This window comes from Mchenga conophoros, linkage group LG8 (genome assembly GCF_057382185.1).
Source record: "Mchenga conophoros isolate Kocher_MC1m ecotype Shallow Benthic linkage group LG8, M_conophoros_male_GT1.1, whole genome shotgun sequence".
Lineage (NCBI taxonomy): Eukaryota > Metazoa > Chordata > Actinopteri > Cichliformes > Cichlidae > Mchenga > Mchenga conophoros.
The window spans coordinates 30592106-30618175 of record NC_140533.1 but is presented as its reverse complement, the minus strand read 5'-3'; the positions used below and the strand labels follow the sequence as shown (position 1 = coordinate 30618175).

Below are 26070 nucleotides of genomic sequence, written 5' to 3'. Positions count from 1 at the left end.
TTGCAGATTCTCACTGAAGGCATCAGACCTTTGAATCAACACATGTGGAATTATGAGCGAACAAAACATGTTTTATATCTCAGAGTCTTCAAAACAGCCGCGCTTACTGCTTTGCACACGCTACACGCATGATCGAACTGTGCGTGTAGAGACCAGCAGGTCACCTTTTCTGCGTCGCACAAAGACACAGCACGTGGAACCAAGGATCTCAAACTTGGACTCATCAGACCAAAGCACAGATTTCCACTGGACCAATCCATCTTTATTTATGAAGCACTTTAAAATAGCTAGCACAGGACCAAAGTGCTGTACAGTAAACAAGTTAAGCAATAATAGAATAAAACAAACAGTAAAAAATAAAACACATAAAACATAAAACAGACCTATATTTACACAAGATAAAACAGCATAGAATCAACTAAAACACCTAAAATAAAAACCAACAGGTCAGAGTGAAGAGGTGGGTTTCAAACCAGGCAGAGGAGAGGCCTGTCCGAGGGCAGGTCGTTCCACAGGAAAAGCACGATCTCCTCAAGGTTTACGCCCAGTCCTGGGTGCATGCAGGCGCAGCTGACCTGAGAGAGAGCAGGTGGGTGTGTGAGGCTGTAGCAGCTCAGAGAGATACAAGGTCGGCACCGTCTTTTGGATAAGGGCGTGAGACAGCACCTTGGGGAAACTTTCAGCTTCGCCAGGCTGCCACTCTGGCGGCACTTATGCTGGAGGTGTGGAGCTGGGACACGGCTCCAATATTGCCCGATCTTTGGCAAAAAGTCGGAGATCCAGTAGTTTGGCGATCATACACCAAGAGAGAGTTGACATTTATCACAACAGTCAATAAAATCAGCACAAACAAGCATAACACTGGCAGTGACAGACGGCACACACACCGGCGCCATCTTGGACGTCTTGTCCTTGTGTTTCTGGGTCCAAACTGCTGCTTGTTGCTTTCCCTTAGCAGCTGTTTGACCATAAAGGCCTGATTCATGTGTCTGCTACCGGAGCTCTGTGTGGCATCTCTCTGGGCTCTAATCTGAGCTGGTAACTTGTGATTTCTGAGGCTGGTGATGAAAGTATCCTCAGCAGCGGAGCGGACTCTTGGTCTTTCCTGGGCGTCCTCGTGTGAACCAGTTTCATCGTAGCGCTTGATGGTTTTTGCGACTGCACTTGGGGACACGTTCAGAGTTTTAATAATGTTCTGGACTGACCGAGCTTCAGTTCTTACAGTAATGATGGACTGTGGTTTCTCTTTACTTAGCTGATTGGTTCTCTCCATAATATGTTGTCAAATATGGCTGCCAGCTGTGCACCAACCTGACTCTGCACATCACACCTGATGGCCCCAACGTCATTAAGAAGGCAAGAAACTCCACAAATGAACCCTGACAGGCTCACCTGTGAGGTGAAACATGTCAGGTGACGACATCATGAAGCTCACTGAGAGAAGGCCGAGGGTTTGCAGCGCTGTCAACAAAGCAAAGGGCGTCTACTTTGAGGAATCTAAACTATAAGACATATTTAGAATTATTTATTATTTTGTCTTTGCCACATAATTCCACATATCTTATGATTTATCTGATGTTTTCAGTTTGTATGTGTAGAAAGTAGAGATGGACCGATCCGATATTACGTATCGGTATCGGTCCGATACTGACCTAAATGACTGGATCGGATATCGGAGAAAAATAAAAAATGTAATCCGATCCATTAAATATCACGAAAGCACCTCACAAAACTTGCAACACGCCGTAACTCACCTCAGAACGTTAGCACGTCGGAGCAGTATGCATCACGTGATAGAGTGGCGGTGGCATGCGGGACCTGTGGTCTGGATAGCATGTGGAGCTTCGCTAGCAACCTGGCATTTCATCTCCGACAAAGTTATCCCGAGAGAAGTAAAGCAAGTGTGTAAGTCCATCTCTGAATGTTTGTAAAGCATTCCTGCGTTAAGCTTAACGAGCGACTGCCTCTCGCTCTCCGGCTGCTACTTCAATCATGAAACTGCTTAAATGATCAGCTGATCGGCTTTTCTGTCGCGAGTCCGTCTTTGTTTTTGGTCCACTTTGCAGCAGAAAGAGGAAACCAGCGGCTGAACAACAGCAGCACGTTTAAGCTTGATAAGCTGTTGTTAGAATTTATTTATTATTACTTTCTACTCGAGGATCTTTTTCTACGTAGCTGACGCTGGTAACTGTGCAGGGGCGGATCTAGCAAAGTTTAGCCAGGGGGGCCGATAGGGCATTAACTGGGAAAAGGGGGCACAAAGACATACTTTTCTTTCTTATTCTCATTTAAAATGTCGAGCTTTTAATAAATAATTATCTGACACCAACCCGTTCTCACTCCCAAAGCGTAACATTTTACGCTAGGTGACAAATCGTCACCATATTACGTTTTCGGCTACCCACCACGTTCCTAAATGACGACCTCGGAAAAAGAGGAAATATGAGAACCGTCTGGACTGAACCTACACATGTTCGCTCTTTTTCTTCAAATCGCTTAGAAACACGCTATTTAACATCATTAAAGTCCTGGTTACGGTCTGGAATAAGGTTATGGTTAGGGCTAGGGATAAGGTTAGGTTTAGGGCTGGAATACAGGGCTGGAACGTCTATTACCGCGGGAGCGTCATTGCACTGGATTCCAGCCATAACCCACCGCGTACCATAAGAACGCCGAAGGTCTCCTTTCGTGTTCCTCAGGAACGCCGCGGGACATGACAAAACGTCGACATGTTACGCCTCGGGAGTGAGAACGCTCTGCTGACACACAAAGTTTTAATTTGATGCAAAATGAATAGAAGTCAATTACTGTATATAGTAACTATTAAGTCTAATATATATACCCTAGTAAGCTATAGTACTTTTTCCTTTGGGAAGGTACCATCTGTGCAGTCTGCAATTTTGTTGAAGAAAGATGTTGAATCTATTTAATATTTCTTGAAAAATAATTGATTTCTGTGCATTTTTTTTCACACTGCATCAAATTAAGGTTGATTACGTCGATTAAGCATCATGAGGTGGAGCGTGAGGGGTGGTTCCCTATTTTTTATTTATTTATTTTTGTTGTTGCTGGGAGTTGGAACCCTATTAGTTAGGTTGCTTAATATTTACGCTAAGTACTCTTTAAAATACCAGAATAGGGAGGATGGTGTAGGTTTAAGTTTATTAGATTGATCAGTATTGCTGAACTATGAAATATTTTTTTTGTATACAGGTATAACAGAATAGCTTTAGTGTAGTTGTTGTTTTAAACTTGAGTATGAACTTATACAAAATGCAGCAAGATATTTAAAAAAACAGTTTTGTTGATTAAAAAACACTATATCGGATTCATATCGGTATCGGCAGATATCCAAATTTATGATATCGGTATCGGACATAAAAAAGTGGTATCGTGCCATCTCTAGTAGAAAGTAGTAAAAATAAAGAAAAAACATTAAGTGAGAAGGCCTGTCCAAAACTTCTACTGCTAATGTCAATAAAACCTCATTTATTTTTTCAGTTGTACAAAAAACTGAAAATCATAGACCACAGAAATGTTTCCCTTCATGTGTGAATGCATCCATGAGTTAAAGATGATGTTAAGCTTCCTCTCAGTCTATGAGAGCAGCTTAACATGAACCTCAGAGTAAAATAATCCTTCTTTATCTCATGCAGAGCAGCCTCTGTTTACGCCATCGTTTAATCACCAAACATTATATATTTTTATTTTACTTCTTATCAGAGAATAAAGGTGCTTCTTTCCATTACCAGACTAAATACAGCTAAGTATCCTAGAAATTCATTGATACTGTAAATATTAATAGAGATCAAATGCAGTTATACTTATAAAGACCTTGTTCTGCAGCGTGACACTAGCTCTACTTTAAACTGAGCGCTTTTCTCATCCTGTGTGTTAGTTCAGTGTTCTGCTCAAGGGCACGTCAGCGGGGTGAAGGTGGTCTGGATTTGAACCTGGCTGCGAGCTCTAACAGTAAATCTCTTACTTAAGACCTCGCACTAATTTTAGAGTGTTTGCGTTGTTTCGTCCCGAGCGACCAGCAGCAGCTTCTGTTTCTGTCGTAATCTGATTCCACAGCTTCCAGGAACTAGTCAGGCCCCTGTTTACACAACAGCACAGCTGCAGAAGCATATTTCATTCAAATCTGGCAGACGAGCGAGGCTCGCCCCACAGGTGAAGGGCAGAGCGCCTAAACAACCTGAGAAGTTGAAACTTTTGCGTCCTCTGGTTTAGAGGTCGGGACAGTCTGTCCTTTAATAACTGAGCTGCGTTTACAGGCGAACCTCTCAGCAATGTTTCCATGCGCTAAAAATACTTGAGCAGCAGCAGGGTCCTCCTGCAGGTTCTCCTCTCAGCTCATTACGCCCTGCGGGATCGGCCGGAGCAGACGCAGACCTCTCAGAGGCTTTCCTCCTTACACTTCACTTTGAGCATGCTCAGTTGGGCTTTTTAAAATCAGACGCCACAAAGTTGGAGTCCAGATCCTGGATCTGTGTGTGTCATCCACTGAGGTGCTGAGCTTTCCTTTGAGGTGATCCTCGGATTCACGCGGTGCTACAGGGTTCAGGTTTGTTTGTAACCTTGATGCACGAGGAGCTGGAGGATCTAGCAAAGTCTCCACACCTGTGGTACCACCGGACCTCCAACGCCCGCTCCTGTCCTCACCATGTAATCTGGAGGTGGAGCTCTTCCTTTGAGACGGCTCTGTTACGGACACTTTGCCGAACGTTCTCGTGAAGACTGAAGACAAGTTGTTTGTTCACACGTTCGTAGTTTGACCAACATCAGATTCCAGACTCGGTAGAAGTCGGGCAGCTTACGAACTCCCCGTCAGCGCCATCTGGATGATTCCAAACCAACATTCCTGAACAAGTGGATTTACTGTTCAAATAAAGTTTGGCGATGAGAGAGCCGATTCCCGTCCCAGCGAAGGAGCAGAGAGAGCGGCTCCCCAGCCTCCCTGCTCCTCCCTCCTCTTTCTCCTTCCCCATCATCTCGTACTCCATCCAGACATCAAAGAAGTTCCCGTTCTTCCACGTGGTCAGATGCTGCAGGTAAAACCATGTCCCTTGTTGGGAATGCCAGACAGGATTTAGCATGGGAAGCTAAAGCTGAACCCCGGTGTTTCGTCCCGGGATCGATGTCCTGTGTTTAGTGATGTGTGTTTTTGTTTCAGATACGAGGCGGAGAACGCCTTCTTCTCCAGTCTGAAACTCACTGACTTCAACATCATCGACACGCTGGGAGTCGGAGGCTTCGGACGCGTCGAACTGGTATGATCTGACACTTCAGGAAATTAGATTCATCTGTGCATCACTGAGAGTCGGAGGTAGTTTTATCTGAATGTGTGGATGCAGACTCACTGTGGAAGGCCTGCCACAACAAAAAGATGGTTTCTGTGATGTCACCTACACGTTTGTGTCAGCCTTTTCTTTGGAGCCATCAGTAAGTGGACGAGAGGGCGGAGCTCTAAGCTGTCAGATAATGCTTGCTCGTGTGCTTTGATCGTCTTCATACACTGCATCACAATGATGTCCCCAAAATCCTGAACTGGAGCTCCGCCTTCAATTGGTCTGTTAGTACGGTGACCTCACAGCAGCCATGTTATTGGCCACATGATGTCATTAAAAAGGCTCCAACAGCACAAACATAGTCCAGAGGTACCGCTCAGGTGAAGCTAGCAGCTACAGGCACCTGTGTCACAATCCACCTGTCAGTTAAAGAGGCCACGCCCCTAATAATGCAAACAGGCTAGCTATTCGCAGTATCTTACCAGTAAAATATCTGTGCTGGTAACTGGACACCAGTCCTCATGTGATTCAGGCTCTGCAGGTTCACAGAAACCTCAGAGTTTCTGTCCAGCGTCGCCATCGTCCTGCCGTCCTAATAAATCTGTCAGGTATCAAACATGTGACCCTGGCCTCAGGGCGCCTCACATCATAAATTCATCCACAGCTTTATCTGATTAAAACAGGTCATAGTGAGAAGGTTTGAGGTGATGGAAAAATGTAAGGGGGGGAGGGCGGGAGGCAGCGGGTGGTGCAATGCAGCTCAGGGAGTCGAGTTTCTCTGCCGCAGGAGGCGGGGCCTGAAGGTACTAAAGGTCGAAGGGGAAGCCCTGCGGAGGGTTTGCCCAAAAGCAGGAAGGAATCCCCATTCAGGGTCTCCCACCGTTCCCCTGGGGATATTTTTGGAGTGTAACTCTGCTCCAAGGAAAAAGCAGACCTCCGACCTCCCGACTGTCTCACCGCAAAGACTACGAATCATGTGACGCCTCAGAGCCATCAGCGTACCCACCAAACAGCTTCAGGTTTTATCACAACCTGCGTGGTTTCTAGGCTGAGTGCGAGTTCTCGTAAATCAGAACAGAAAAGTTGTTTGTGTTCGATTTCACTTTATTCTCGTGGACCTGATCAGGAACATGGATCCACGGTGACTGACCTCATCCCACAGTCTGTCTCCAGACGGCCTGAAACCAGCCAAGCACTGCACAGATGCATTAGAGAGGAAAACGAACCCCAGTTTACTAACGTTCAGTTTACCGTTGTCTTCACTGTGACTCTGACTCTGTTCAGTCCTTCAGAACTAATCAGATCAGTTGTTCCTGAGGTTGTTAGAAGACTTTAGTTTACAGGTTGGACAACATGTCCGAGTTTCCAACAGTCTCACAACGAGTGACTGCAGCACCGACCGAGCAGACCATCAGAAATACGGCAGCTAATGGCAACGAGCGGGACATAACCATCAGCAGTGCAGAGCGGCTGAAAGCTGTTAAAGTCACGAACGACCGACTGACCCTGGAAGCAGCTCAGCTAAACAGTCCTTTATCAGAAGTGGAAGTTTTCCCGTGTTTGTCTGAGTGAAAAAGCTTCCAGCTGCTGCTGTTTCTCCGTCAGCACCGATGGTGTCGGTTACCGAGGAGGGGGTGACCTCTCAGACATGTCGGAGTAAGAAGTCAGGACCGTAATTTGAGGAATCGGTCCAGGAATAGAGGATTGTGTCATCGCCTATGAACAGCACACAGCGAGGTGTTTACAGCGAGAGCATGGCGGTCGGCTTACGGCACAGATTCCCCACAGAGACGCCGCGCAGCTGCTCCGCTGTTTACTGACATGTAACGAAGAGCTGATGTACCAGCAGAGGGACAGACCCCCGACAGAGCTGCGGGGAAAGTATCGGACCTCTGCTCATCTTTGTATTTGCATACTTGTAACACTGACTCTGTCCATCGAACACGTTTTAATATTAGACTAGACTCAGCACAGAGTACAGGATTTAAATGATGATTTAAATAAAGCTTATTCGTACCTACCTGACCATTCTGAAAGTGACTGCCCTCCTCGTTAAATCTGCCCTCTGTGCCCTCTAACTGTGACCTTTTTTGGAAAGCCGACTCAAGAAATCACTTAAATAGAAGCCTGCAGGCGTCACTGGGCTCAGTTAAGGTCAGAGGTCTTCCTCATGTGATGTTTGTGTAATGTCTGTATGGTCAGAAGGGTAAGATGGCGCTGGCAGAGGTCGGCAGCCTTAACAACAAATTTCCCACACGTGGGACTAATAAAGGTATAACGGTATCCTAAAGTCATCACACAGAGTCGTCTCACATCTGCCACCAAACATCTGGATGGTTCCCGAGACTTCTGGGAAATATTCTGTGGACTGACGAGACAGAAGCTGAACGTTCTGGAAGATCTGAGTCCCGTCACATCAGACTAACAGTGCTTCATAAAGAGAGCATCGCAGCGGCAGGCAGACTCCGTGGTGGTCGTGTGATGGTCTGGCTGCTCTGCTCCAGGACGGCTCGCCGTAACCGACCAGAAAACCCTGAAGGAGGATGTCCGCCCATCAGTTTGTTTTGTGATGTTCAAGAGCACTTGGTTCTGCAGCAGGACACTGATCCGAGTCAAAGTCCGGACTTAAATCAGACGAGATGTTTTGGCGTGAAACCCCTCCAAAATGTCTGGATTCAACAAGAGGGGCCAAAGTTCCCCACAGTGATGAGAAAGACTCACACATCACAAACACTTGATTGCAGTTCTTGCTGCCGATCATGGCACAACCAGTTATTACCAGTATAAACATCCATGTGCTTCGGTAACTTTTTCCCTGAATAAATGAAAAGATCTTTTAAACACTGTTTGTTGTATTTGCTCTGTTGTCTTTGTCTGATATTGAATTTTGTGATGATCTAAAACATGAAATGAGATGTGAGAGCAGAAGGCTGTGGACCAGTAAGTTTTTCAAAATAAAACAAAAACAAGAGTAGCATGCTTTTTTAGCTTGGAGATATTATGAAAGTGGCGCGATACACAGCGACTGAATCGCAGTTGTTCTAACTTTAGCCACATTTTGTTAAACTTTAGCCCAGAGGGTACGTCACCATCTCTGGAAGTGTTGGACCTCCTCTAGAAAATAAAGCTTCCTGGGTTTGACTGATGCAGGTGTATCTAGCTGCGTCGCTAGCTCTTTACGCCCTGTGCTTTTAGATGTTTTTACCAGATCAGGCTGTGCGTGCATTTAAAGGAAGGACCCGTTGTGTTTGTTCAGGTGCAGCTGAAGAGCGAAGAGGCAAAGACGTTCGCCATGAAGATCCTGAAGAAGCGTCACATCGTGGACACGAGGCAGCAGGAGCATATTCGCTCTGAGAAGCACATCATGACCGAGGCGCACTCGGACTTCATCGTCAGGTCGGCACAACAACCGTCACTCGAGGCTTTGTGTTTGATGGAAACAATGAAAGATGCTTTGCAATACATACTTTAATTCAAAGATGAATTCTTAAGTAAAATATTCAAAAACACTTAATTGTTTTATGACATTTTGTATCAGGCAAAAAAACCTCATCAACCTGCCGATCAAAGTCATGTGACCAGAGTTTAACATTGGTGTAATATTGTGTAATATTTATATTCATGCTCTTTGATATATAAACTTTGTGGAAAATTTGCAGTGAGAAAAAAGTTTTACAAAATAAAATCGTTGAATCAGATTTCTTCTTTCTGTTTCTGGCTTCTAGACGAAGCCTCGTAAAAAGTAACACAGGCTGGAGTCTGGCAGGAAAAACATTCATGTTCGTGGGCTTTTTAAAAACCGACATAAACACAACGTAACCGTCAGAAAGATGAGCTGCTGTTGTTCTTTGTGCTCAGGTTGTACCGCACCTTTAAAGACAGTAAATATCTGTACATGCTGATGGAGGCGTGTCTGGGCGGAGAGCTGTGGACCATCCTGAGAGACCGGTACGCGTCACACTAAACTCTCATCATGTACAACTTTACATATTTTAATAAAATGTAGTAAAATAGTTATAGTACAAAACGGTCAAAAAATCTTCATTTAGAACAAAATCAATGAAACCGTCATTTGTGAAACATGAGACGAAACTTCTGATGATGTCACCTCAGACTGAAGGATCGTGTCTAACCTTTTATTGGCTAAAGCCCAAATAAGAAACGTGCACATTGCAGCCTTTAAAACTTGTCAGTGAGTCGTCACAGAGGCTCAGGACGTGCTGAGAGCGCCGTCACAGCTCTTTAAACTCCGTTTCAGGGGCTCCTTTGAAGATTCCACCACCAGGTTCTACACGGGCTGCGTGGTCGAAGCGTTCGCCTACCTGCACGCCAAAGGCATCATTTACAGAGACCTGAAACCCGAAAACCTCATTCTGGACAGCCGAGGATACGCCAAGCTGGTATGCACTAGTACCTCCCTTATTTTTGACAAACAATCAGACGTAAGTCGACGAATAGCGTCAGAAAGGAGGATGCTGTAAATTTGTCATCACATTCACATACTGTGAAGAGCTCTTCGGCCTGTTTTTTTCAGGTGGACTTTGGCTTTGCTAAGAAAATTGGTTTTTGTAAGAAGACGTGGACGTTCTGCGGGACGCCGGAGTACGTCGCTCCAGAGATCATCCTCAACAAGGGTCATGACGTCTCTGCTGACTACTGGTCTCTGGGTATTCTGATGTACGAGCTGCTGACCGGCAGGTGAAGATCCAACTCGGTGCTGGACGTTTTATTTTTTTGCTTTTGTGTGTGTGGTTCAGTGTCTGCTTGTGTCTCCAGCCCTCCGTTTTCAGGTCCAGATCCAATGAAAACCTACAATGTCATCCTGAGAGGCATCGACATGATCGAGTTTCCAAAGAAAATCACCAAGAATGCCGCCAGTCTCATCAAGAAGCTCTGCAGGTAGGGGGCGCTGTCTGAGCCACAATTCATTGTTTTCATCTCCAGGAAAAGTATCTAACCATAGCTGTGCTGGCAGGGATAATCCTTCAGAGAGACTCGGCAACCTCAAAAATGGAGTCAAAGACATCCAGAAACACAAGTGAGTGAGCTGCTCACAAAACATTCTCATGAGGATGACCTTTGACCTGTCAGTCTGAATATGAGACAAATCTGTGTGTGTGTGTGTGCGTGTGTGTGTGTGTGTGTGTGTGTGTGTGCGTGTGCGTGTGTGTGTGCGTGCGTGTGTGTGTGTGCGTGTGTGTGTGTGTGTGCGTGCTCAGGTGGTTTGAAGGTTTTAACTGGGAGGGTCTGAGAAAAGGAACGCTGACTCCGCCCATCACACCAGATGTGAGTAGAAATAAAAATTCACTTTTTCTTCTTGAATCGTCAAAGCCTGAAGATTCCCTGCTGATTTTTAAAGTTTAAAACAACAAGTTATTTTGATTGTCTCCTGATGTTGGGAGTCTGCTTCATGTATATTTTATTTAGTCAATGGTAGTTTTCACTCGGACACAGAGGCACTTAATGACAAGTTGGTAGGAATCCTGATCATCAACTTCTGTCCTGCACTAAAAATCTGATTTGATGTTGTTCGTGCTGTAGACTGGCTCAGTATGTAGTGTTAAAATCAACCATTTTTATCCTCACTGAGAGAAAAACACTTTAGCAAAGACACCCTGATAATAAGTCTTATGTTTAGTTGGACATGATTTCGGTATATTCTCTAATAAATGAAAGAATCAAACTAAAACGGGGATTACCATCCCTGCTAGAACAAGTTTATAAGTGAAATTATTGAATTCCACCCATGAAAGTTAGTAAACGGACCTGTGAGTTTATCTCATCACTGTGAAACGGACAGCTCTCCATATTTACATGGACCCTCAGCCATGAGGTCAGTTTTAGTTTGGGTCTTGACATTTTGTGCACATATTACTCGTGTTTTACTCCTCTCATTTCCTGTTTCTTCGTCTCTCACAAAAAGTACCGAAGAGAATGAAGGAACGTAATCGAAGGCAAATTTATATTTGGTGCATGTCCAACCGGGAAGAACCCAGATGGAACCAGGACACGCTCCAGAGACTGAACCTCTCGGCTTTTCTGGTGTAACTTATACGTATTCAAACTGGCACAACGTTAAATCTGTTGTGAAGAGTTCCTTTAGCTTCAAACAGGTCCTCCCCATCGTCACCTCGAGCTTCTCGGTCGATTTCTCTCTCCACCCCTGTAAAGTTGTGACTTCTGTGTAAACTGTTAAAGTCATTCAAAGTTTGCTTTGATCGGTCTGCAGGTTTTAAAGGGGTTTTATTGTTTCACCTTCTGTCCAGGTCTCCTCTGCGATTGATACGAGCAACTTTGACAGTTTCCCTGAAGACACAGATGAACCACCACCAGATGACAACTCTGGGTGGGACTATGACTTCTAAAGTGGCAGCCATCAGTTTACACCAACACCCAGAGCTTGACACTTTATGAAGAAGACGATGACTTCTCAGCGGGCTGAACGAAGGCTGCGTGGGCATCTTGGTGAAATATCCTACCTGAAGTGATTGTGTTGTTCTAAGCATGGCTGTAAACTTCTAGGAGTCAAACGCTGAGGATTTGAGGACCTAGTGCATGGAAGTTCATAAAGGGAAATGGACTCCAGGCCTTTCCTTGGTCGAACTGGTCAAGCTGGTCTCTGCTAACAGGAGGAACCCACCCACCATCACACCTGAGAGCAGGAAGCTGAAGCAGTTCAGGCATCAAACAAACTGCCTCTTAACATCACACGTTTGTTCTTTTTTCATATTAAGACAATGTAGGATGATTTCTCGAGGCACTCAGGGCACGAAGTCAGTCCTACAAACATCTTTTGCTTTGAGGGTGATTTTCAGCAAATAGATAAAAGCATGTTTTTAACTTTTACAACAGAAATGATGTCAGCTTTTAGAAACCTGTCGGGACCCCGGGAGGTTAACGGTACAGCTACAAAAAAGGATCTACAGCATAGAAAAAGTCAGTGATGCCTCTGAATATCTCATGAACCCAAAGAAGCCTGATTCCTTGTTTGGCTACAGATGAACTTTGGTCATGTCCCTCCAACAGAAGTCAACGACCTGCGCAGCTCTATCTTTATGTGCCGTTTACTGCTGCAAGAGTTTCTGTCCCATATGTTGCTGTAAAACAACTTCTTTCAGCCCTCTGAAATCAGGAAATGAGTTTGATTAACACATAAACAATTTCTCGTTACGTTAACCGGCTGCTCCTTCAGCCTGTATACAGCAGCCAAGACTGTGCAGTAACTTCATCCACACAATACAGAAGAAATAATTGGATGTTCCTTAGAGACAAAACAAATGCCTTGAGTTAGTGACACCGCACAGGCCTTTTTGGATCCTCATTCAACCGACACGTTTCACAGGAAGTGATGTTTACCATAGATCTGATGTCTGCTTTCATCAAAGATACCTGACATCTTGACAGTTCAACAAAATCATCCCAAAGTGTTTCTGGCAGCAATGAACAAGGCTAGATTACCAACCTACCAAAGTGGGGAACTTCTCCAAGGCCCCAGGTCCTCCGTGGTTCCACAGACCGAAGGACTTATTTATGATAATTACTTTTAGTAACGTCAACACAAGGTTACCCTGTGAGGACTTAAACCAGAAGCCCTCCTGCATACTTCCCCTGTGACAGCATCACTTTCACAATCCGAGAACAACGTCGAGTCATCCTTCCCATACTTCCTGAAGACACTGAAGGCATCATAGTCCTGCTTTTCCTACAAGTGGAAAACTTGTGCTTCTCTCAAGTGGCCTTGATAACTGACAGTTGAACTTTGACCCCCTCAGGGGGAGATCACTCTCCTACTGCTTGCTGTTTGATTAGGTGGTAGATTTGGAAGGTTCTGGAGACCCTCACAGAGGGCTGGAGGACGGTTATGTTCCTCTGTGGCGTGAAGAACCGCACCGAGTGAAATAAAGACAAACTGAGACCGAACACACAAACCTGAGGTCACCATGATGCCTTCACTTCCTGGAAAAGCCCAGCACAGGCTACTTTGTGGAAGTCTGACTGTGTGCTGTGTTCATTTTCTGGAACTTCAGATCCAAAGACGGATAGAAAGAAAACAATGCTGGGCGTAGTAGCGATCTTCACCCCCAAAGGATGACGGGGTAGTGATGCAAACATTTCTTTAAGCTTTCCTTTCTGTCATTCTTTATATTGTGAGTCTTTGAATTGCTGCATGAGAACTGATGTTTTGAACAATTTTCCAAGACTTCCTCCATGTTTTTTGGACATGAATTAGACAGCGTGCTTTGATTTCTTCTGAGCTGTTGGTCTGAAGACGTTTAAAACTGTGCAGGTTTCTGGAGTGTTTCCATTTTTTTGCAATGCATCAAAACCTTTTTGTTCAGAACACGTTAGGATGACGCGTCTACGACTTGGCGGTGGACAGGTGGAGAAAAAATAGCTTCCGTTACGTCTTCATGCTGACAGTAACTCCGTCACAAAGTGGACCTCTAGTATTGTTGAGTTGATGAGTCTGCAGTTTGTTTGCTTCCAAACATGAGATGAAAAGATCAAATTTGCAGTAATTTAAATTTGTACTGATGACGTGTTTTTGTGGCCTTTTGTAAAAGCAGCTAACAGTCTCCAGTTTGTTATGAAGTCTTTATCTTCAGCAGTCGGATTTCGCTGTGGTTTTTCTGTAGAATGATCAGTGATGTGACGTCTGTGAGTTCTGCATGACAACAACAGTATGTTCAGTTTTCACCGGCAGAGGGCAGCACACAGTCAGACTTCCACAAAGTAGCCTGTGCTGGGCTTTTCCAGCAAATATTCCAGTGGAAAAACATGAAGGTGGGAGTCCAGTGAGGGATGGAGACCTCACTGATGGTTTCTGGGATGTGGAGAACAACACCACCTACGAGCCTCGCTAATTATCAGTAATTTCCTATTATATCTGAGTAGTTTGAAGTGGAGGACGACTTCATAGTCTAAAAACCTCAAACTAGAATTTTCAATCACAGGTCATAGTTTACTCAAAACGGAGAAATATCTGTTTCCTCTGACTGACTGGCTCCATCTGCTGGACAGAGCTAAAATACTCCTGATGGGGACAATCAGAGTCCGACGACAATAAAATGCACAAAATAAATAAGACACGTATTTGGACCAGAAGGAGAAATATTCATGTTTATATCAAAGTCATGATGCTTTGTGTTTGTGTGATGAAGCTCAAGTGTCATTGGTTTATTTGTATATACTGGGGATATTGTGTTTTGATGATGTTTTCAGTTGTTTGTTATTATTATTATTATTGTTATTATTACCTTTGCTACAGTGGCTGTTGCAGTAGCTGAAGAAGCCTTCTGACTCTTTCCGTCTCTCAGTGGAAAAAGCTTTACGGTGATGACTGTTAACAGAAAAACTCTTTGCCAAAGCTGCTCAATCTGTTTAAAAAAATAAAAGCTGTAAAAAAACAACGTTTCTGTTTTTTATTTATAAAATGAAGCAAAAGAAGAAAATGACATTCAAAATTCTGACGTTGTTCCAGCCCACAACACAATAAAATATATTATTAACATGAAATATGGGAGTGTGAGGAGGGTGCACAGGTACTGGTGCATTTAAACACCTGAAGGAGGCGCAATGGTGCTTGTGCGTTTGTGAGTCCACACCGGGGTAAATGAGCCTTCAAGTGTAGCGCTTCATGACACCCTTAAGACGAGATTTCCAACCGAGACGTGGCTTCATGGCAGTTATCGCCAAGTTCTCAGCATGAACAATTAAGAATACTACATGTGAATCCAGGGTTAAATTACATCTTTATTTAAAGTGAGAATTACATTCAGGTAGAGATCACATTTACAAAGCACGAGGAAGACAAAATAAAATGCATGAACAGCAAAGTTCATTAGTTAAAATACACATTTACAAATGTAGGTAACATTTATAATGTCAAGAAGCTGAACATTTGTTGCTTTGAACAATAACTAGATGGATGTTAGTGAAACAGTGCTGAATTATTGATCGCAGCCAAAATAAATTCATCATTAATTATTAAATATCATCCTAAAATCACAAGTCAGGAAAGGCAGGGCTGGAAGGACAGACTCGAACCACAGACCTCAGAAACTGAACAGCAAAGAGATGGGTTTGCAACTTTTATTTTGAAACAAACTCCGGGTGTTGTCGCCTGAGGTTGTAGATTTGTTTTCTTCCAGCAGTCACATTTCTAATCAGTATGAAATATTAAACACGTGACATGATCCAACAACCCCGCTGATCAGCGACTTTATGTCGGTAGAAAATTGAAAATTGTTGAGTTGGCGACTTTTAATTTGAAGGACAGTACCGTTCTTCCCGCCGTTTCTCCTCTGTGAGCTGATGATGGCCGTATCAGCGGAACTCCGCTCAAAAGCCGGCGTAGTGAAAGGCACGGGCGCGGGTTTCCGAGCAGATGTAAAAAATAAATGAGATTCGCGAGCTTTTCTGGAAGTATTAGGTCATATTCTGTAATTCGGCCAACAACACATCATCCATCTGAGAGCTCCTCTTTAAATACAGCTGCCATTTTATCCCCGCGTTTTCCCGCTTCTCCCGTCTACACGATGTGGACGGAGAGCGCTGCAGTACCACTCTCCGCCTGAAGTGAACAGAATGCCTGGGTGGGGGCGCTGTTTCACCAGATCATGACAAAAATAACGAGTAATACATTTTATGAATGGCATTTTAAAATGACCGATAAATAAATAATTGCGAACGCTTCACGACCGTGCGTGTATTCCTCGCGCCAGTGACCATGTTAGTCTCCTCTGTTTCGTTCCCGCGTGTGTCACAGGCAGAAACACGTCACCTGTGGGGCTACTTCTGTCATATGTAGGGGCGCAGGTGACATGCAGCCCCTACATATGACTTACTCACCGGTTTAAAGTTTGCAATTGTTGGGGGCGTGGCCTCTGTGACTGGCAGGTGTCGCCATGGATGCAGGATGATACAGGAAGAGGCTGACGAGCCTCCGTCTTTTATGTACAGTCTGTAAACGGTCGCGGTGTGAGCGCCTGACACGTCAAACTCGTACAGCATGCAGTGTTTCCATAGAAACGCTGTGGGGACGTGTCACTGCGTGTTCAGTTTTTGGATGTGTGAGGAGAAGCACGTAACTGCTCCTCCTCTCCTGTTTTTATGAATGAGAATTAAACACGTACTCACACACGATGATGTCAGCAGGAAGCCCCTCCCCCACCGATGCGGGAGAAGCCTCATGACCAGAGAGAGAGCGGCATCCTCCTGTCTTCAGATGTCTCTCACCCAGCCGTCTCCTCCTCAGGGGGAGAGAGAGGGCAGACATCCCTCTCCCCCTCCTCCTCCTCCTGCATCCTTGCTCCCTCCTCTCCTCACGAGCCTGAGGATGAGTAATCCAAGCAGGGAGGAAGGGCGAGAGCTGCAGACGGAGTGAGTGAGGGAGGATACCAGCATCATCATCATCATCATCAGTGAACGTGCAGAGGCAGAGGATGAAGATTCAAACCCGTCCTGCAGGTCTCTCACTGCTGAGCGGCGTCCACCCGGGGATGGCTAATTCCTGGAGTGGGAGAGAATCAGCGGAGTGAATATTTCTGCATGCTGGTGGATTTCACCTGCACTGGCTAGCTCCTGGAGAGTGTGTGCATTTGTCTGTACGTGACTAATATCTGGAAGAGCTGGAGGGAGACGTGTTTTTCTGGATGGTGCTGGTGTAATTCCTGGAAGGGAGGCTCATTGACTTATGCTTTAAAACTGTGGGATAAGACTGTTTCCTGAACACTAAGCCCCCGCTCTGTGCTTCCACATGTGACGTATCAGAGATCTGGCTAATATCTGGAGTCTTTCATTGTAACAGTGCCTCACTGCCCTACATTCACCTCACACACACAAACACACACAGACACACTGCGCCTGGAACCTGGTTAATCTCTGGACCAGCGTGTCTGGCATGTTCTGCTTCTGCCTGCAGAGTTCCCTGCAGAAGCTCCAGGCTCTGGAGGTGGAGGGGGGGACATCGCTGGGGTCATCCCCCGAGGAGAGCCCCCCTCCTCTGGGCAGCAAGGAGCAGAAGAGCCCCCGTGGTCGGGCCGAGCTCGGAGGGAAGGAGGCGAAGACGCTGGCGCTTTGTCACGGCGTCCCTGCAGACGAGAACAGCCCGCCAGGTACACACACACGTGTCAGTCTGTGTGTGTTTATAAACTGTTGTTTTGTATGTGTGTGTGTTATCATTGGAGATGATCCAGACCCTGTACGCAGACACACACACACACACACACACACACACACACACACACACACACACACCTTCCAGTTTACCTGCACACGAAGCATTAGCTGAGATAACTGTTCACACACTGTGTGTGCGTGCGTGTGTGTCTGTGCACGCTGCTATTACAAACAAGCTTCTGTGAATTTACAGAAACGTTTGCACAAAAACTTCATTTCTACAGTCAATAGTGAAAAATGGAGCTTGTAAAACTTAGAGGAATACAAACATCCATCATTCCCTCACATCCAGTGGGCCGGTTTAGAGTCTTTAGCGGGCTGATTCAGGGCCCTGGGCCTTATGTTTGACACCTCTGCTACATGTGGTTCTCAGTTGGGTCCAGAGGTCCTGGAAGGTCGTAGCAGTGGTGAGAGTGTTATTTTAGTCATTTTGACTGTTCGGCAGCTGCAGGCTTCTCGGCATTCTCCGAGTTTCAAACACTTTTTATTGAATCCGCTGAAAACAATAGAAACAGGCAGCAGACTGAGCTTTGGCATTCGGACCCTTGTTGGAGTGATGATGACCGTTGACAGCACAGAGGAGCAACGCAGTGATGGAGCGCGCCGTCGATGAATGGGCGTGACAGAGTTTTGATGTTCTGAACTTCCTGTCCTGATTCTCTAAACACGGAAACTAACCTGTTAACTTCCTGTCGTTGGCCTAAAACAGCTGTAAAGGTATAAGCGGGTAGGATTGTGTCAGCACGATGGTATCAGCTGTATGATGTCACAGAATTAGAGAGTTCAGCTTCACTGAAACACGGCTGAAGGTAAAACTGGATCAGTGTTAACAAATTTCCCACGTGTGGGACTAATAAAGGTTATCTTATCTTAGTGTTCGATTAGCTAACTGTTCCCACAGCTGCTCAGCGTTAGGCTGCAGTGATATATATTTACATACATGTGGTATATAAAGCAATTTAGAGATAATTATAGTTACTGTAAGCTGACAGCACTGCTGGGAGGAGGAGGCTGACCTGATTGTGTTTTGTGTGTCTGCAGAGCTGCTGACGTTCCTGACCAGACCGCCACAGTCCCCGCGACACCCGCCGTTAACCGCCATCCACCCCGGCCAGCAGCCCCCGACCCCCGACGTAGTGACGCCGCCGAGCCCCCACCACTCCCCCTACTCTCCTCAGAGGAGCAGCCCCGGAGGTGAAGGTGGACACGGCTCAGATGGAGGCGGAGCTCTCCTCCAGCTGCTGGCGGGAGGTGCCAGCCCCCTGCCCTCCCCCCGCTGCTCCAGCCCATGTCAGAGGTTTAACTCGGACCCGGACTCCGCCCCGTCGCCGCCGTGCAGCCAGCAGTACATCCTGTGAGTGCTGCTCTGAGGGGGGCGCTCTGATGTTCATCTGGACTTCCTGCTTTGTTTTCCTTTAAATGATGTCTGTGTACGTTTATGTCTGCTTCCACGCGTGCTGCACAGCCTGGATCTGGACCCTGGTGGTCCTGGATCTGGACCCTGGTGGTCCTGGCTCCAGGACCAACTGGACTCTTTGCTCTGGTTTCCAGTTTCAGGCTGCTTGAAGCTGTTTTGTGCTCGATGTCATGTGATTGGCGGGGAGAGTGCAGTGGAGTGGTTTGTGTTTGACCTGCATTAGTGCGGCTTATATAATCCGTCCTTCATCATCATCGTCTTCGGTTTGTGAGCCACTGCCTGAAGCTGTGACCCAGTTTTCTCGTCTTTGTTGTTTCACCGACAGCTACTTCCTGTCTGTGTCTGTGACACGCTGGCGTTGGATAACGTGACGGTTCCCGCGTTCAGGCTCAAAGCCGTGTGTGTCCTGCTAATCTTAAAAATGTTAAATCTCTTTGATAAATATATCTGGATATATCCCTGTGGGGTGGTGGCGTGCTCGTACCCGATGATGCCCGCCTGCTGAATCTGAGCGCTGTGTTTGTGTTCAGGTGTCGGGGCGACAGGACGCAGGACTCGGAGGGCGAGCGTCCCTCGTCCGTGCCCTTCCTCACGAGACACATCCAGACCCTGAAGAAGAAGGTCCGCAGGTTTGAGGACCAGTTTGAGCAGGAGATGAACTACAAGGTAGATCCAGGAGGGGGCGCTGTCAGACTCACGGCACAGCGTTAAAGAGTCGTAAACGTCATCGCTCTTTACTGCATCATTTGATTTCTGTCGTCTTCTGTTTCAGCCGTCCCACAACGACAAGTACTCGAACCCGGAGATGATCCGAGTGATGGGCGAACTGGCCAAGGCTCGCAAGCAGCTCAAAGGTGACGGTCGCAGGCTCGGCTCAGGTTCAGCGTCTGTTGTGGGCGCAGGCTGCAGCCACGTGTTTGACAGCAGCAGCTGGAGTCTCAGTAAACGTGCTCATCAGCTGAGCTGCGATCAGGCTCCTGCCAAACTGACAGTAAAACTGTGACCTCTGTGTTTCTGGTTTCAGTTCACTGGCTGCTGAACTGGTTCATGGTAATGTGTGACTGTGTTTCCTCTGCAGAGCTGAGACTCAGGCAGTCGGTGTTCGAGTCGAAGGAGCAGGAAAGCGCAGACGTCTGCAGGTAACCGACTTCACTAACCCTGTGCTGACTCAGTAACTGTTCGAGTAGTTTGTGCGCAGAGTTACTGCAGCAGAGCTGGAAGGTTTTAACATGCTGCCTCTGCTGGATGCTAGAGGAACTGCAGGCTTTGGTGCTTCAGTGACGGCTGCCTGTATCCTGCAGGTACGGCGCGGGGCAGCAGGGGGCGTCGGAGCACAAACCGGCTCTGGAGGAAACGGTGGAGTCCCTGTTCAGGCGGCTGAGAGAGAAGAGGCAGGCGCTGGGTCTCCCTGACAACATGAAGGTCGGTGCTCGGCTCTGCGTGAGCGAACGCTTCGATTCATCAAAGGAATCAGGTTTCATTTTGTTTCACTTTGAATGTTCGTTATCACGCGCACAGACTCGACTCTGTTAGAGGTCAACCAGTCCCATATACAGGATCCGGTCCCATCCTGGCCTCAATGACTGGATCCGATATCGGGGAGAAATAAAAATGTAACCTGATCCAATAAATATCACAAACAGGAACTCCGCCTCCATTACAGACAGTAGAGATCGACAGACCACGTGACTTTCGCGCGTTGCATTGTGGGTACGAGTGCAACAAAATCAAAACACTGCATCAAGCGCCAGCATTTCCAGCACCGGTAACCATTAACTCTGCGGTTTAATCCCCACTTGCATTTTATTTGCCCCAAAAACAGTTCTGTACAAAACGACGGAGAACTCGGCAGCTCCGCACGAAGACAGACGTGACGAAGAGTCAAAGAAAGTACGAGGAAGAAATCAAAGGAGTGAAAGGGTCAGACCCACACGAGCACAGAGTGGAGTAAGGACGTCAGCGTGCTGCACAACTTTCATCACGTTTATTATTATATGGTCCTAAGTGAGAGCGCACACACTCACAACATGTTTGGTAGCATCAGATCCTGCAACAAGCCCAGCTCCAGTTTACTTTGGTGGTTTGGACGACTCCATCTCACAGCTGCTGTTACAGGCCAACGCATCTATGTGTCGTTTCAGGTTGTAGTGTTACACAACATTTTCAGATCCAATAGAAATAAAATAAGTGTTTGGTAATTCATTCAATTCATTGTCTTTATTTATTACTGGCATCATTGTTTCATTCTGTTACAGAATCTCACAGCAAAGAGGCAACATTGTAGAAATCCATCAGCTTTATTAGCTGCTTCGCTGAAAAACAAATCAACAATGCAAAAACAAAACATCAAACAACAAACTGAGACAGTATCACTTGCTTCATACAACACTTGGGCGCATATATGCAGACGTGGCTGTTTTGATCTCGCTCTCTCTTCACCAATCAGATCTGGCTGTGGTAGCAGCTTGAAACCCCGGCTGATAGAGGGGCCCAGTCTGGATCGCATCCCAGCATTTTGTAGGCTGCTTTTCCTACAAAGAACAACAAACATTAGCCCGCAAAGCCACAGTGAACAAAGCAGCAAAGCAACGAATTCAATTCAAATTAAGACTTATTTGTAACCTACATCACCAATTATGATAAATGACGTAATAACTACAACAGCAGACTGACCTCTGTGTAAATGCTTGGAGCAGACTGACCTGTGAGCTGCAGCGTTCTGGGACGTTATATTTGCTCTTCGAACGGCTGCAATCCAGGCCGTCCGTCGCCTCTTTGTTACTTCGGAAACTCGGTTTGAACGATTTTTCTTCCACGACGGAATCCGATAACAACGATCTCTTTACCGTCGGCTTCCCGTGGCTGTCATGCGACCGGCTGTTGCAGCTAATAACACAACAGCTTCTTGCCATTTTTTGTTTCTTTTTATCGCTGTGTGACTGTTTTCACGTGAAAGCCTGCGTGCGCTAGTACCGCTTACCACTCGTACCCACAATCCTTTGCAGTTTTACCCCTGAATGACGTCACATCTCTATTAGATGTGGAAGTAGTGTCGTTACATTAGCATTCAGTTTGAGGGTTACAACAGGAAGTTATATATTTGTTGTTCTCTCGTGACGGGATTATTTACCAAACGACTGATGATGATTTTTATCCTCCTGTAACTTTGCTGTACAAAGAGCTCAAACTCCAAAGTTTCAGGAGGAGTGTTGCTGAACTAAAAATCAAGAATGTGGGGTCCTGTTTGGACAGCCCGGCGTGTGCGCCCCACGCAGGGGAAACAAACCGGCACGACGCCTGGCCAGTTTCATGGCTCGAAAAAACTATGAAAAACACTTTTTTCAGTCTTTAGTTTTGTACAGAAATGACACAAAATTCAGTCTCAGGTTAAAGGTGATAGAAACACTGACATCATCCTGATCAAACATGAGTGTGTTTGTTTATTGGCTTTAAACTCTGTTTATGTTCAGCTGTAAGTATAAAAGGCTCCATTTGAAGTTTTTGAGTGTAAACATGGTTTATAACAAAGTTTTTGAAATCTGCATTAAATTGCATTTAAATGACTTTTTGAATTTTACTTTAAGTCCTTCAAGTTTAAATACAAACATCAGTTTGGCTGAACTGTGAAGTACTTTGGGTGCAGCGTATGTTTGTTTAATAGAATTATAACAGAACAGCTTTAATGTTCTGTTTCTTAAACTGGAGCATGAAAAAACAGCGTTATTGATTGTAACTATATCAGGTTCACATCCGTATCAGCAGATATCCAATTTTCTGATATCAGACGTATGTGGTGCCATCTCTGGACTGTGTGCAGGAGATGACTCAGGCTCAGATGGTGCTGGAGAAAATCACTCTGCAGAAATGTCTGCTGTACTTCGAGAGTCTGCACGGCCGGCCGGTGAGTCCTCCCCCACACACACCCAGCAGGATCGAAGCCCCTCGTTTCCAACGCCGTGTTTTTATTCTCCAACTCCACGAGAGGAGCTTATTGACACTTTGTTGTGTCCCAGGGAACGAAGCAGGAGAAGAACCTGGTGAAGCCTCTGTACGACCGCTACCAGATGATCAAACACTTGCTGTGTGCCAGCCCCACCATCAGCACTATCGTAAGACGCACACCTGTCGTGTTTTAACATCAGCAGCAGCGATTTCATACGTGCGAACTAAACAAAGTTTCGTCAGAGAAAAACGGAAACGTGGGGTTTATCGTCCTCCTGCTGCAGCGCCACCTTCAGGACAAACTCACTGTGACAACAGCAGCTTTGAGTTGTTTATGTAGTCGAGATGATTTTACATAAGAGCTAAAGCTTGATGGCGTTTAAGTACAAGGACGCTCTGTTTCTGTCTCAGGAGGAAGAGGATGGTTCTGATGAAGACTGCGTGAGTTCGTTGGCCGTCGATGAGCTTCCTGTCCCGCCGCCGCGCAGACCGGCCCAACCAGCAGCCGGCGAGGAAGACAGCGACCGGGACAGCGACCCGGCCTTCGTGTCGCCGTTAGACGAGGTGAAAGCCGTCCGGCAGCAAGATGCTCTCACCACAGCGAACCTGCACGAAGCCTCCAGGTGGGTGAAAAGTGACGTGCGGCGAGGCTTTGAAGCGTCTGTGACCCGAGCCGGTGCCACAGACGCGTCCGGTGCGTCCCAACGCATCTGACCTTTTACTGTTACACGGCTGCTAACAGGAAGTTTCTACTCAGCAGCTCATGAAACGTGACAAACACGCAATAAACACGTCTGAGTGCTCACCTGCAGCTGGTCTGTGCAGCTCCTGCAGCTTGGTGTGACACGATGTTTACGTGGACGTGCTGCGGTCAGACGACGAGTCCTGCAGGCGTAACTGCGCCTGCCAGACTGAGCTCAGGGTCCTCACAGTCAGCCTGCAGCATGGCGCTACTACAGTCTGTATATAAAAGATGGACGCAGCTCCTTCTGAAAAGTCTGCACTCTGTCTAATGACCAGCAGGGGGCGACTCCTCTGCTCAGCTGATCTGAAGCAGAGGAGCGTGATTGGCCATGAAACACCTCGACGGAGCCGCGTCCATCTTTCGTGTGCAGTAAATCGCTCGGCGGCCGGTTTTCAGTTTCTGTTCCTGGGTCCAGGTCTCAGCTGCTGGACTGTCTGCGGGAGACCCGGGCCGAGAAGAAGGCGAGGCGGAAGGTCCTGAAGGAGTTCGAGGACGAGTTTTATCGACAGACCGGAAGGTGAGCACAAACTTTACTAACAACAGGAGCTTTTAACGCAGCGGCAGCTGGTTTTATTCGATGATTATACGAGCGACGTGTGCGGGCAGCAACCTCGTTAACTCGCTCCTGTGTTTCCTGTCATTTGTGCTTGTTGGACAGAATCTGCCAGAAAGAGGACCGAACGCCGATGAAGGAGGAGTACCAGGAGTACAAACAGCTGAAAGCCAAACTGCGCCTGCTGGAAGTCCTCCTCAGCAAACAGGAAGTCGCCATGTGAGGAAAACCCGAGTTAAACCGAGCCAGCATCACTTCTCCCAGTCCGGAGGGAAACTCGTTTTCCTCACACGTTGAGCTTTTTCATATAAACTGAATGTGCTCGAGTCCAGGTGGAAGCTGTGGCGATAGTGGAGGAAGCTAAAAATCACAAAGTGTGTGTTTGTTAACCATGTGAAACACACTCAGGAAAGCAATAAGATCAACAAACAGCAGCTCGGCGCTGAAAGACGGCAGAAACCTCCTGAAACGTGCTCATTGGACACAAACCAGGAGGGCGGAGTTTAGCCGGCGTCACGAGACAAAACATCAGCTGTTTAAAGCGACCGCGTTCTTCTGCTTTATGGTGTTTTGCAGAAACTCCACCTGAAATATTTAATAATCAAATGATTTTATTGATATTAGTGCTGAGCTCAGTGAATTCAACACGTGTTGAAATCAAACAATGGAAAACGACGTCTCTCTGGAGGTGAAATCTAGTCTGTCAATCTTTCAGCGTGTCGTCGCGCCTGATCGCACGTCAGAGCTACAAACTGCATGTTCGTCCAGAGGTGGAGGCTGTACAGGTCGACACCACCAGGAGACCCGGAGTCGCTGCTGAACGCGACTTCTTCAATCATTCATGATGAGTTTTAGCACTGAAGCTACCAAAACGTGTTCGGGTTAAGTTCACAGAGTTAAACACGCGCGGCCATTTTTGGTGAGCGCACACTGAATCTTCTCATTTCATTGGTTTCTTTTGTTCTGTCAGTTTCGCTGACATCTGGTGTGTGTTGCCGTGGAGACGGAGGAAATGAAGCGTTTGCGTCACTGAAGCGGGACGTTCAGGCGTCACTCGTGCCGGTGCAGATGTATTTAAGTCAGAGCGCTTTATGCTGAAAAAGGACATTTAAGTTTTTTCAGGTTGCTGTTGTAGCGACGGGTCGCTGCTGGAGTCTGTCGCGGTGCAGGCGCATGCAGGCGGTGCAGGTGCAAGCAGGCGCGTGCAGGCGCATGCAGGCGGTGCAGGCGCATGCAGGCAGTGCAGGTGCAAGCAGGCGCGTGCAGGCGGTACAGGCGCGTGCAGGCGGTACAGGCGCGTGCAGGCGCGTGCAGGCGGTACAGGCGCGTGCCGGCGGTACAGGCGCGTGCCGGCGGTACAGGCGCGTGCCGGCGCATGCAGGTGGTGCAGGCGCATGCAGGCGCATGCAGGCGGTGCAGGCGCATGCAGGTGGTGCAGGCGGTGCAGGCGCATGCAGGCGGAGCTCCTGTAGAAAAGAGAGCCTGCAGGGCAAGTAGCTGAAAACTGCAGCGCTCTTTAACATCAGAAGAAACCCCGCCGTGTGCGTTCGAGGAAACTCTCAGAACAACCGAGCGAAAAGCTTCCTGATGTTTTGCACGTTACACTCTCAGCGTGTCGGCGGCGTTCCCGGGATTTAAGGTCAGTATTCAGAGCAGAATCCAGCCTTTCCAAACACTTCTCCTGAAACGTGAGATGTTCTGTGTTTCCCCGACGTCTCTGGTGAATCGTGTTAATGTTGTCGTTTGAATCTTAAAGCCGGCTGAGGTTGAACCTCCCGCTCTGAACGCTGAGTGCACGTTAGACACACAGGCTCTGCTGTGGTCATCAACTCTGTCCCGTGTTGTGCAGTCCTGGTTGAAAAGCATCTATAAAGACAAATACTGAATAAATATTTTTGCTACCAACGCGACTCCAAATGTTTGTGTTGGTTTCTCTTTGTCT

General features: G+C 46.8%; 2 protein-coding genes across 3 annotated transcripts in view; both read left to right on the top strand.

The window, feature by feature from the left end:
* LOC146569208 (cGMP-dependent protein kinase 1-like) overlaps nucleotides 1-14685 on the top strand; it is a 77672-nt gene extending 62987 nt beyond the window's left edge. Inside the window, exons 10-18 of the mRNA XM_085285578.1 lie at nucleotides 5177-5273; nucleotides 8548-8687; nucleotides 9150-9239; nucleotides 9550-9691; nucleotides 9826-9989; nucleotides 10068-10190; nucleotides 10267-10329; nucleotides 10511-10577; nucleotides 11558-14685. Coding sequence (XP_085141704.1) covers nucleotides 5177-5273; nucleotides 8548-8687; nucleotides 9150-9239; nucleotides 9550-9691; nucleotides 9826-9989; nucleotides 10068-10190; nucleotides 10267-10329; nucleotides 10511-10577; nucleotides 11558-11656 — 985 coding nt within the window. The 3' untranslated portion in view covers nucleotides 11657-14685. The remainder of the gene's footprint in view (nucleotides 1-5176; nucleotides 5274-8547; nucleotides 8688-9149; nucleotides 9240-9549; nucleotides 9692-9825; nucleotides 9990-10067; nucleotides 10191-10266; nucleotides 10330-10510; nucleotides 10578-11557) is intronic.
* Nucleotides 14686-16368: 1683 nt separating this feature from the next.
* Nucleotides 16369-26038, top strand: fam13c (family with sequence similarity 13 member C). 2 transcript variants are annotated; one of them, XR_014893696.1, is made up of 12 exons: nucleotides 16369-17407; nucleotides 18513-18825; nucleotides 19419-19554; nucleotides 19661-19742; nucleotides 19967-20027; nucleotides 20190-20310; nucleotides 22706-22789; nucleotides 22902-22997; nucleotides 23242-23453; nucleotides 23991-24092; nucleotides 24234-25316; nucleotides 25529-26038. XR_014893696.1 is itself a non-coding variant. In XM_085285577.1 (11 exons), the coding sequence occupies exons 1-11, from the start codon at nucleotides 17194-17196 to the stop codon at nucleotides 24349-24351; spliced, it is 1539 nt and encodes a 512-aa protein (XP_085141703.1). In that variant the 5' UTR covers nucleotides 16369-17193; the 3' UTR covers nucleotides 24352-26038. The 2 variants fall into 2 exon arrangements, 1 of the variants encoding a protein (XP_085141703.1); XM_085285577.1 differs by having other exon boundaries at nucleotides 24234-26038.
* Nucleotides 26039-26070: the final 32 nt, after the last annotated feature.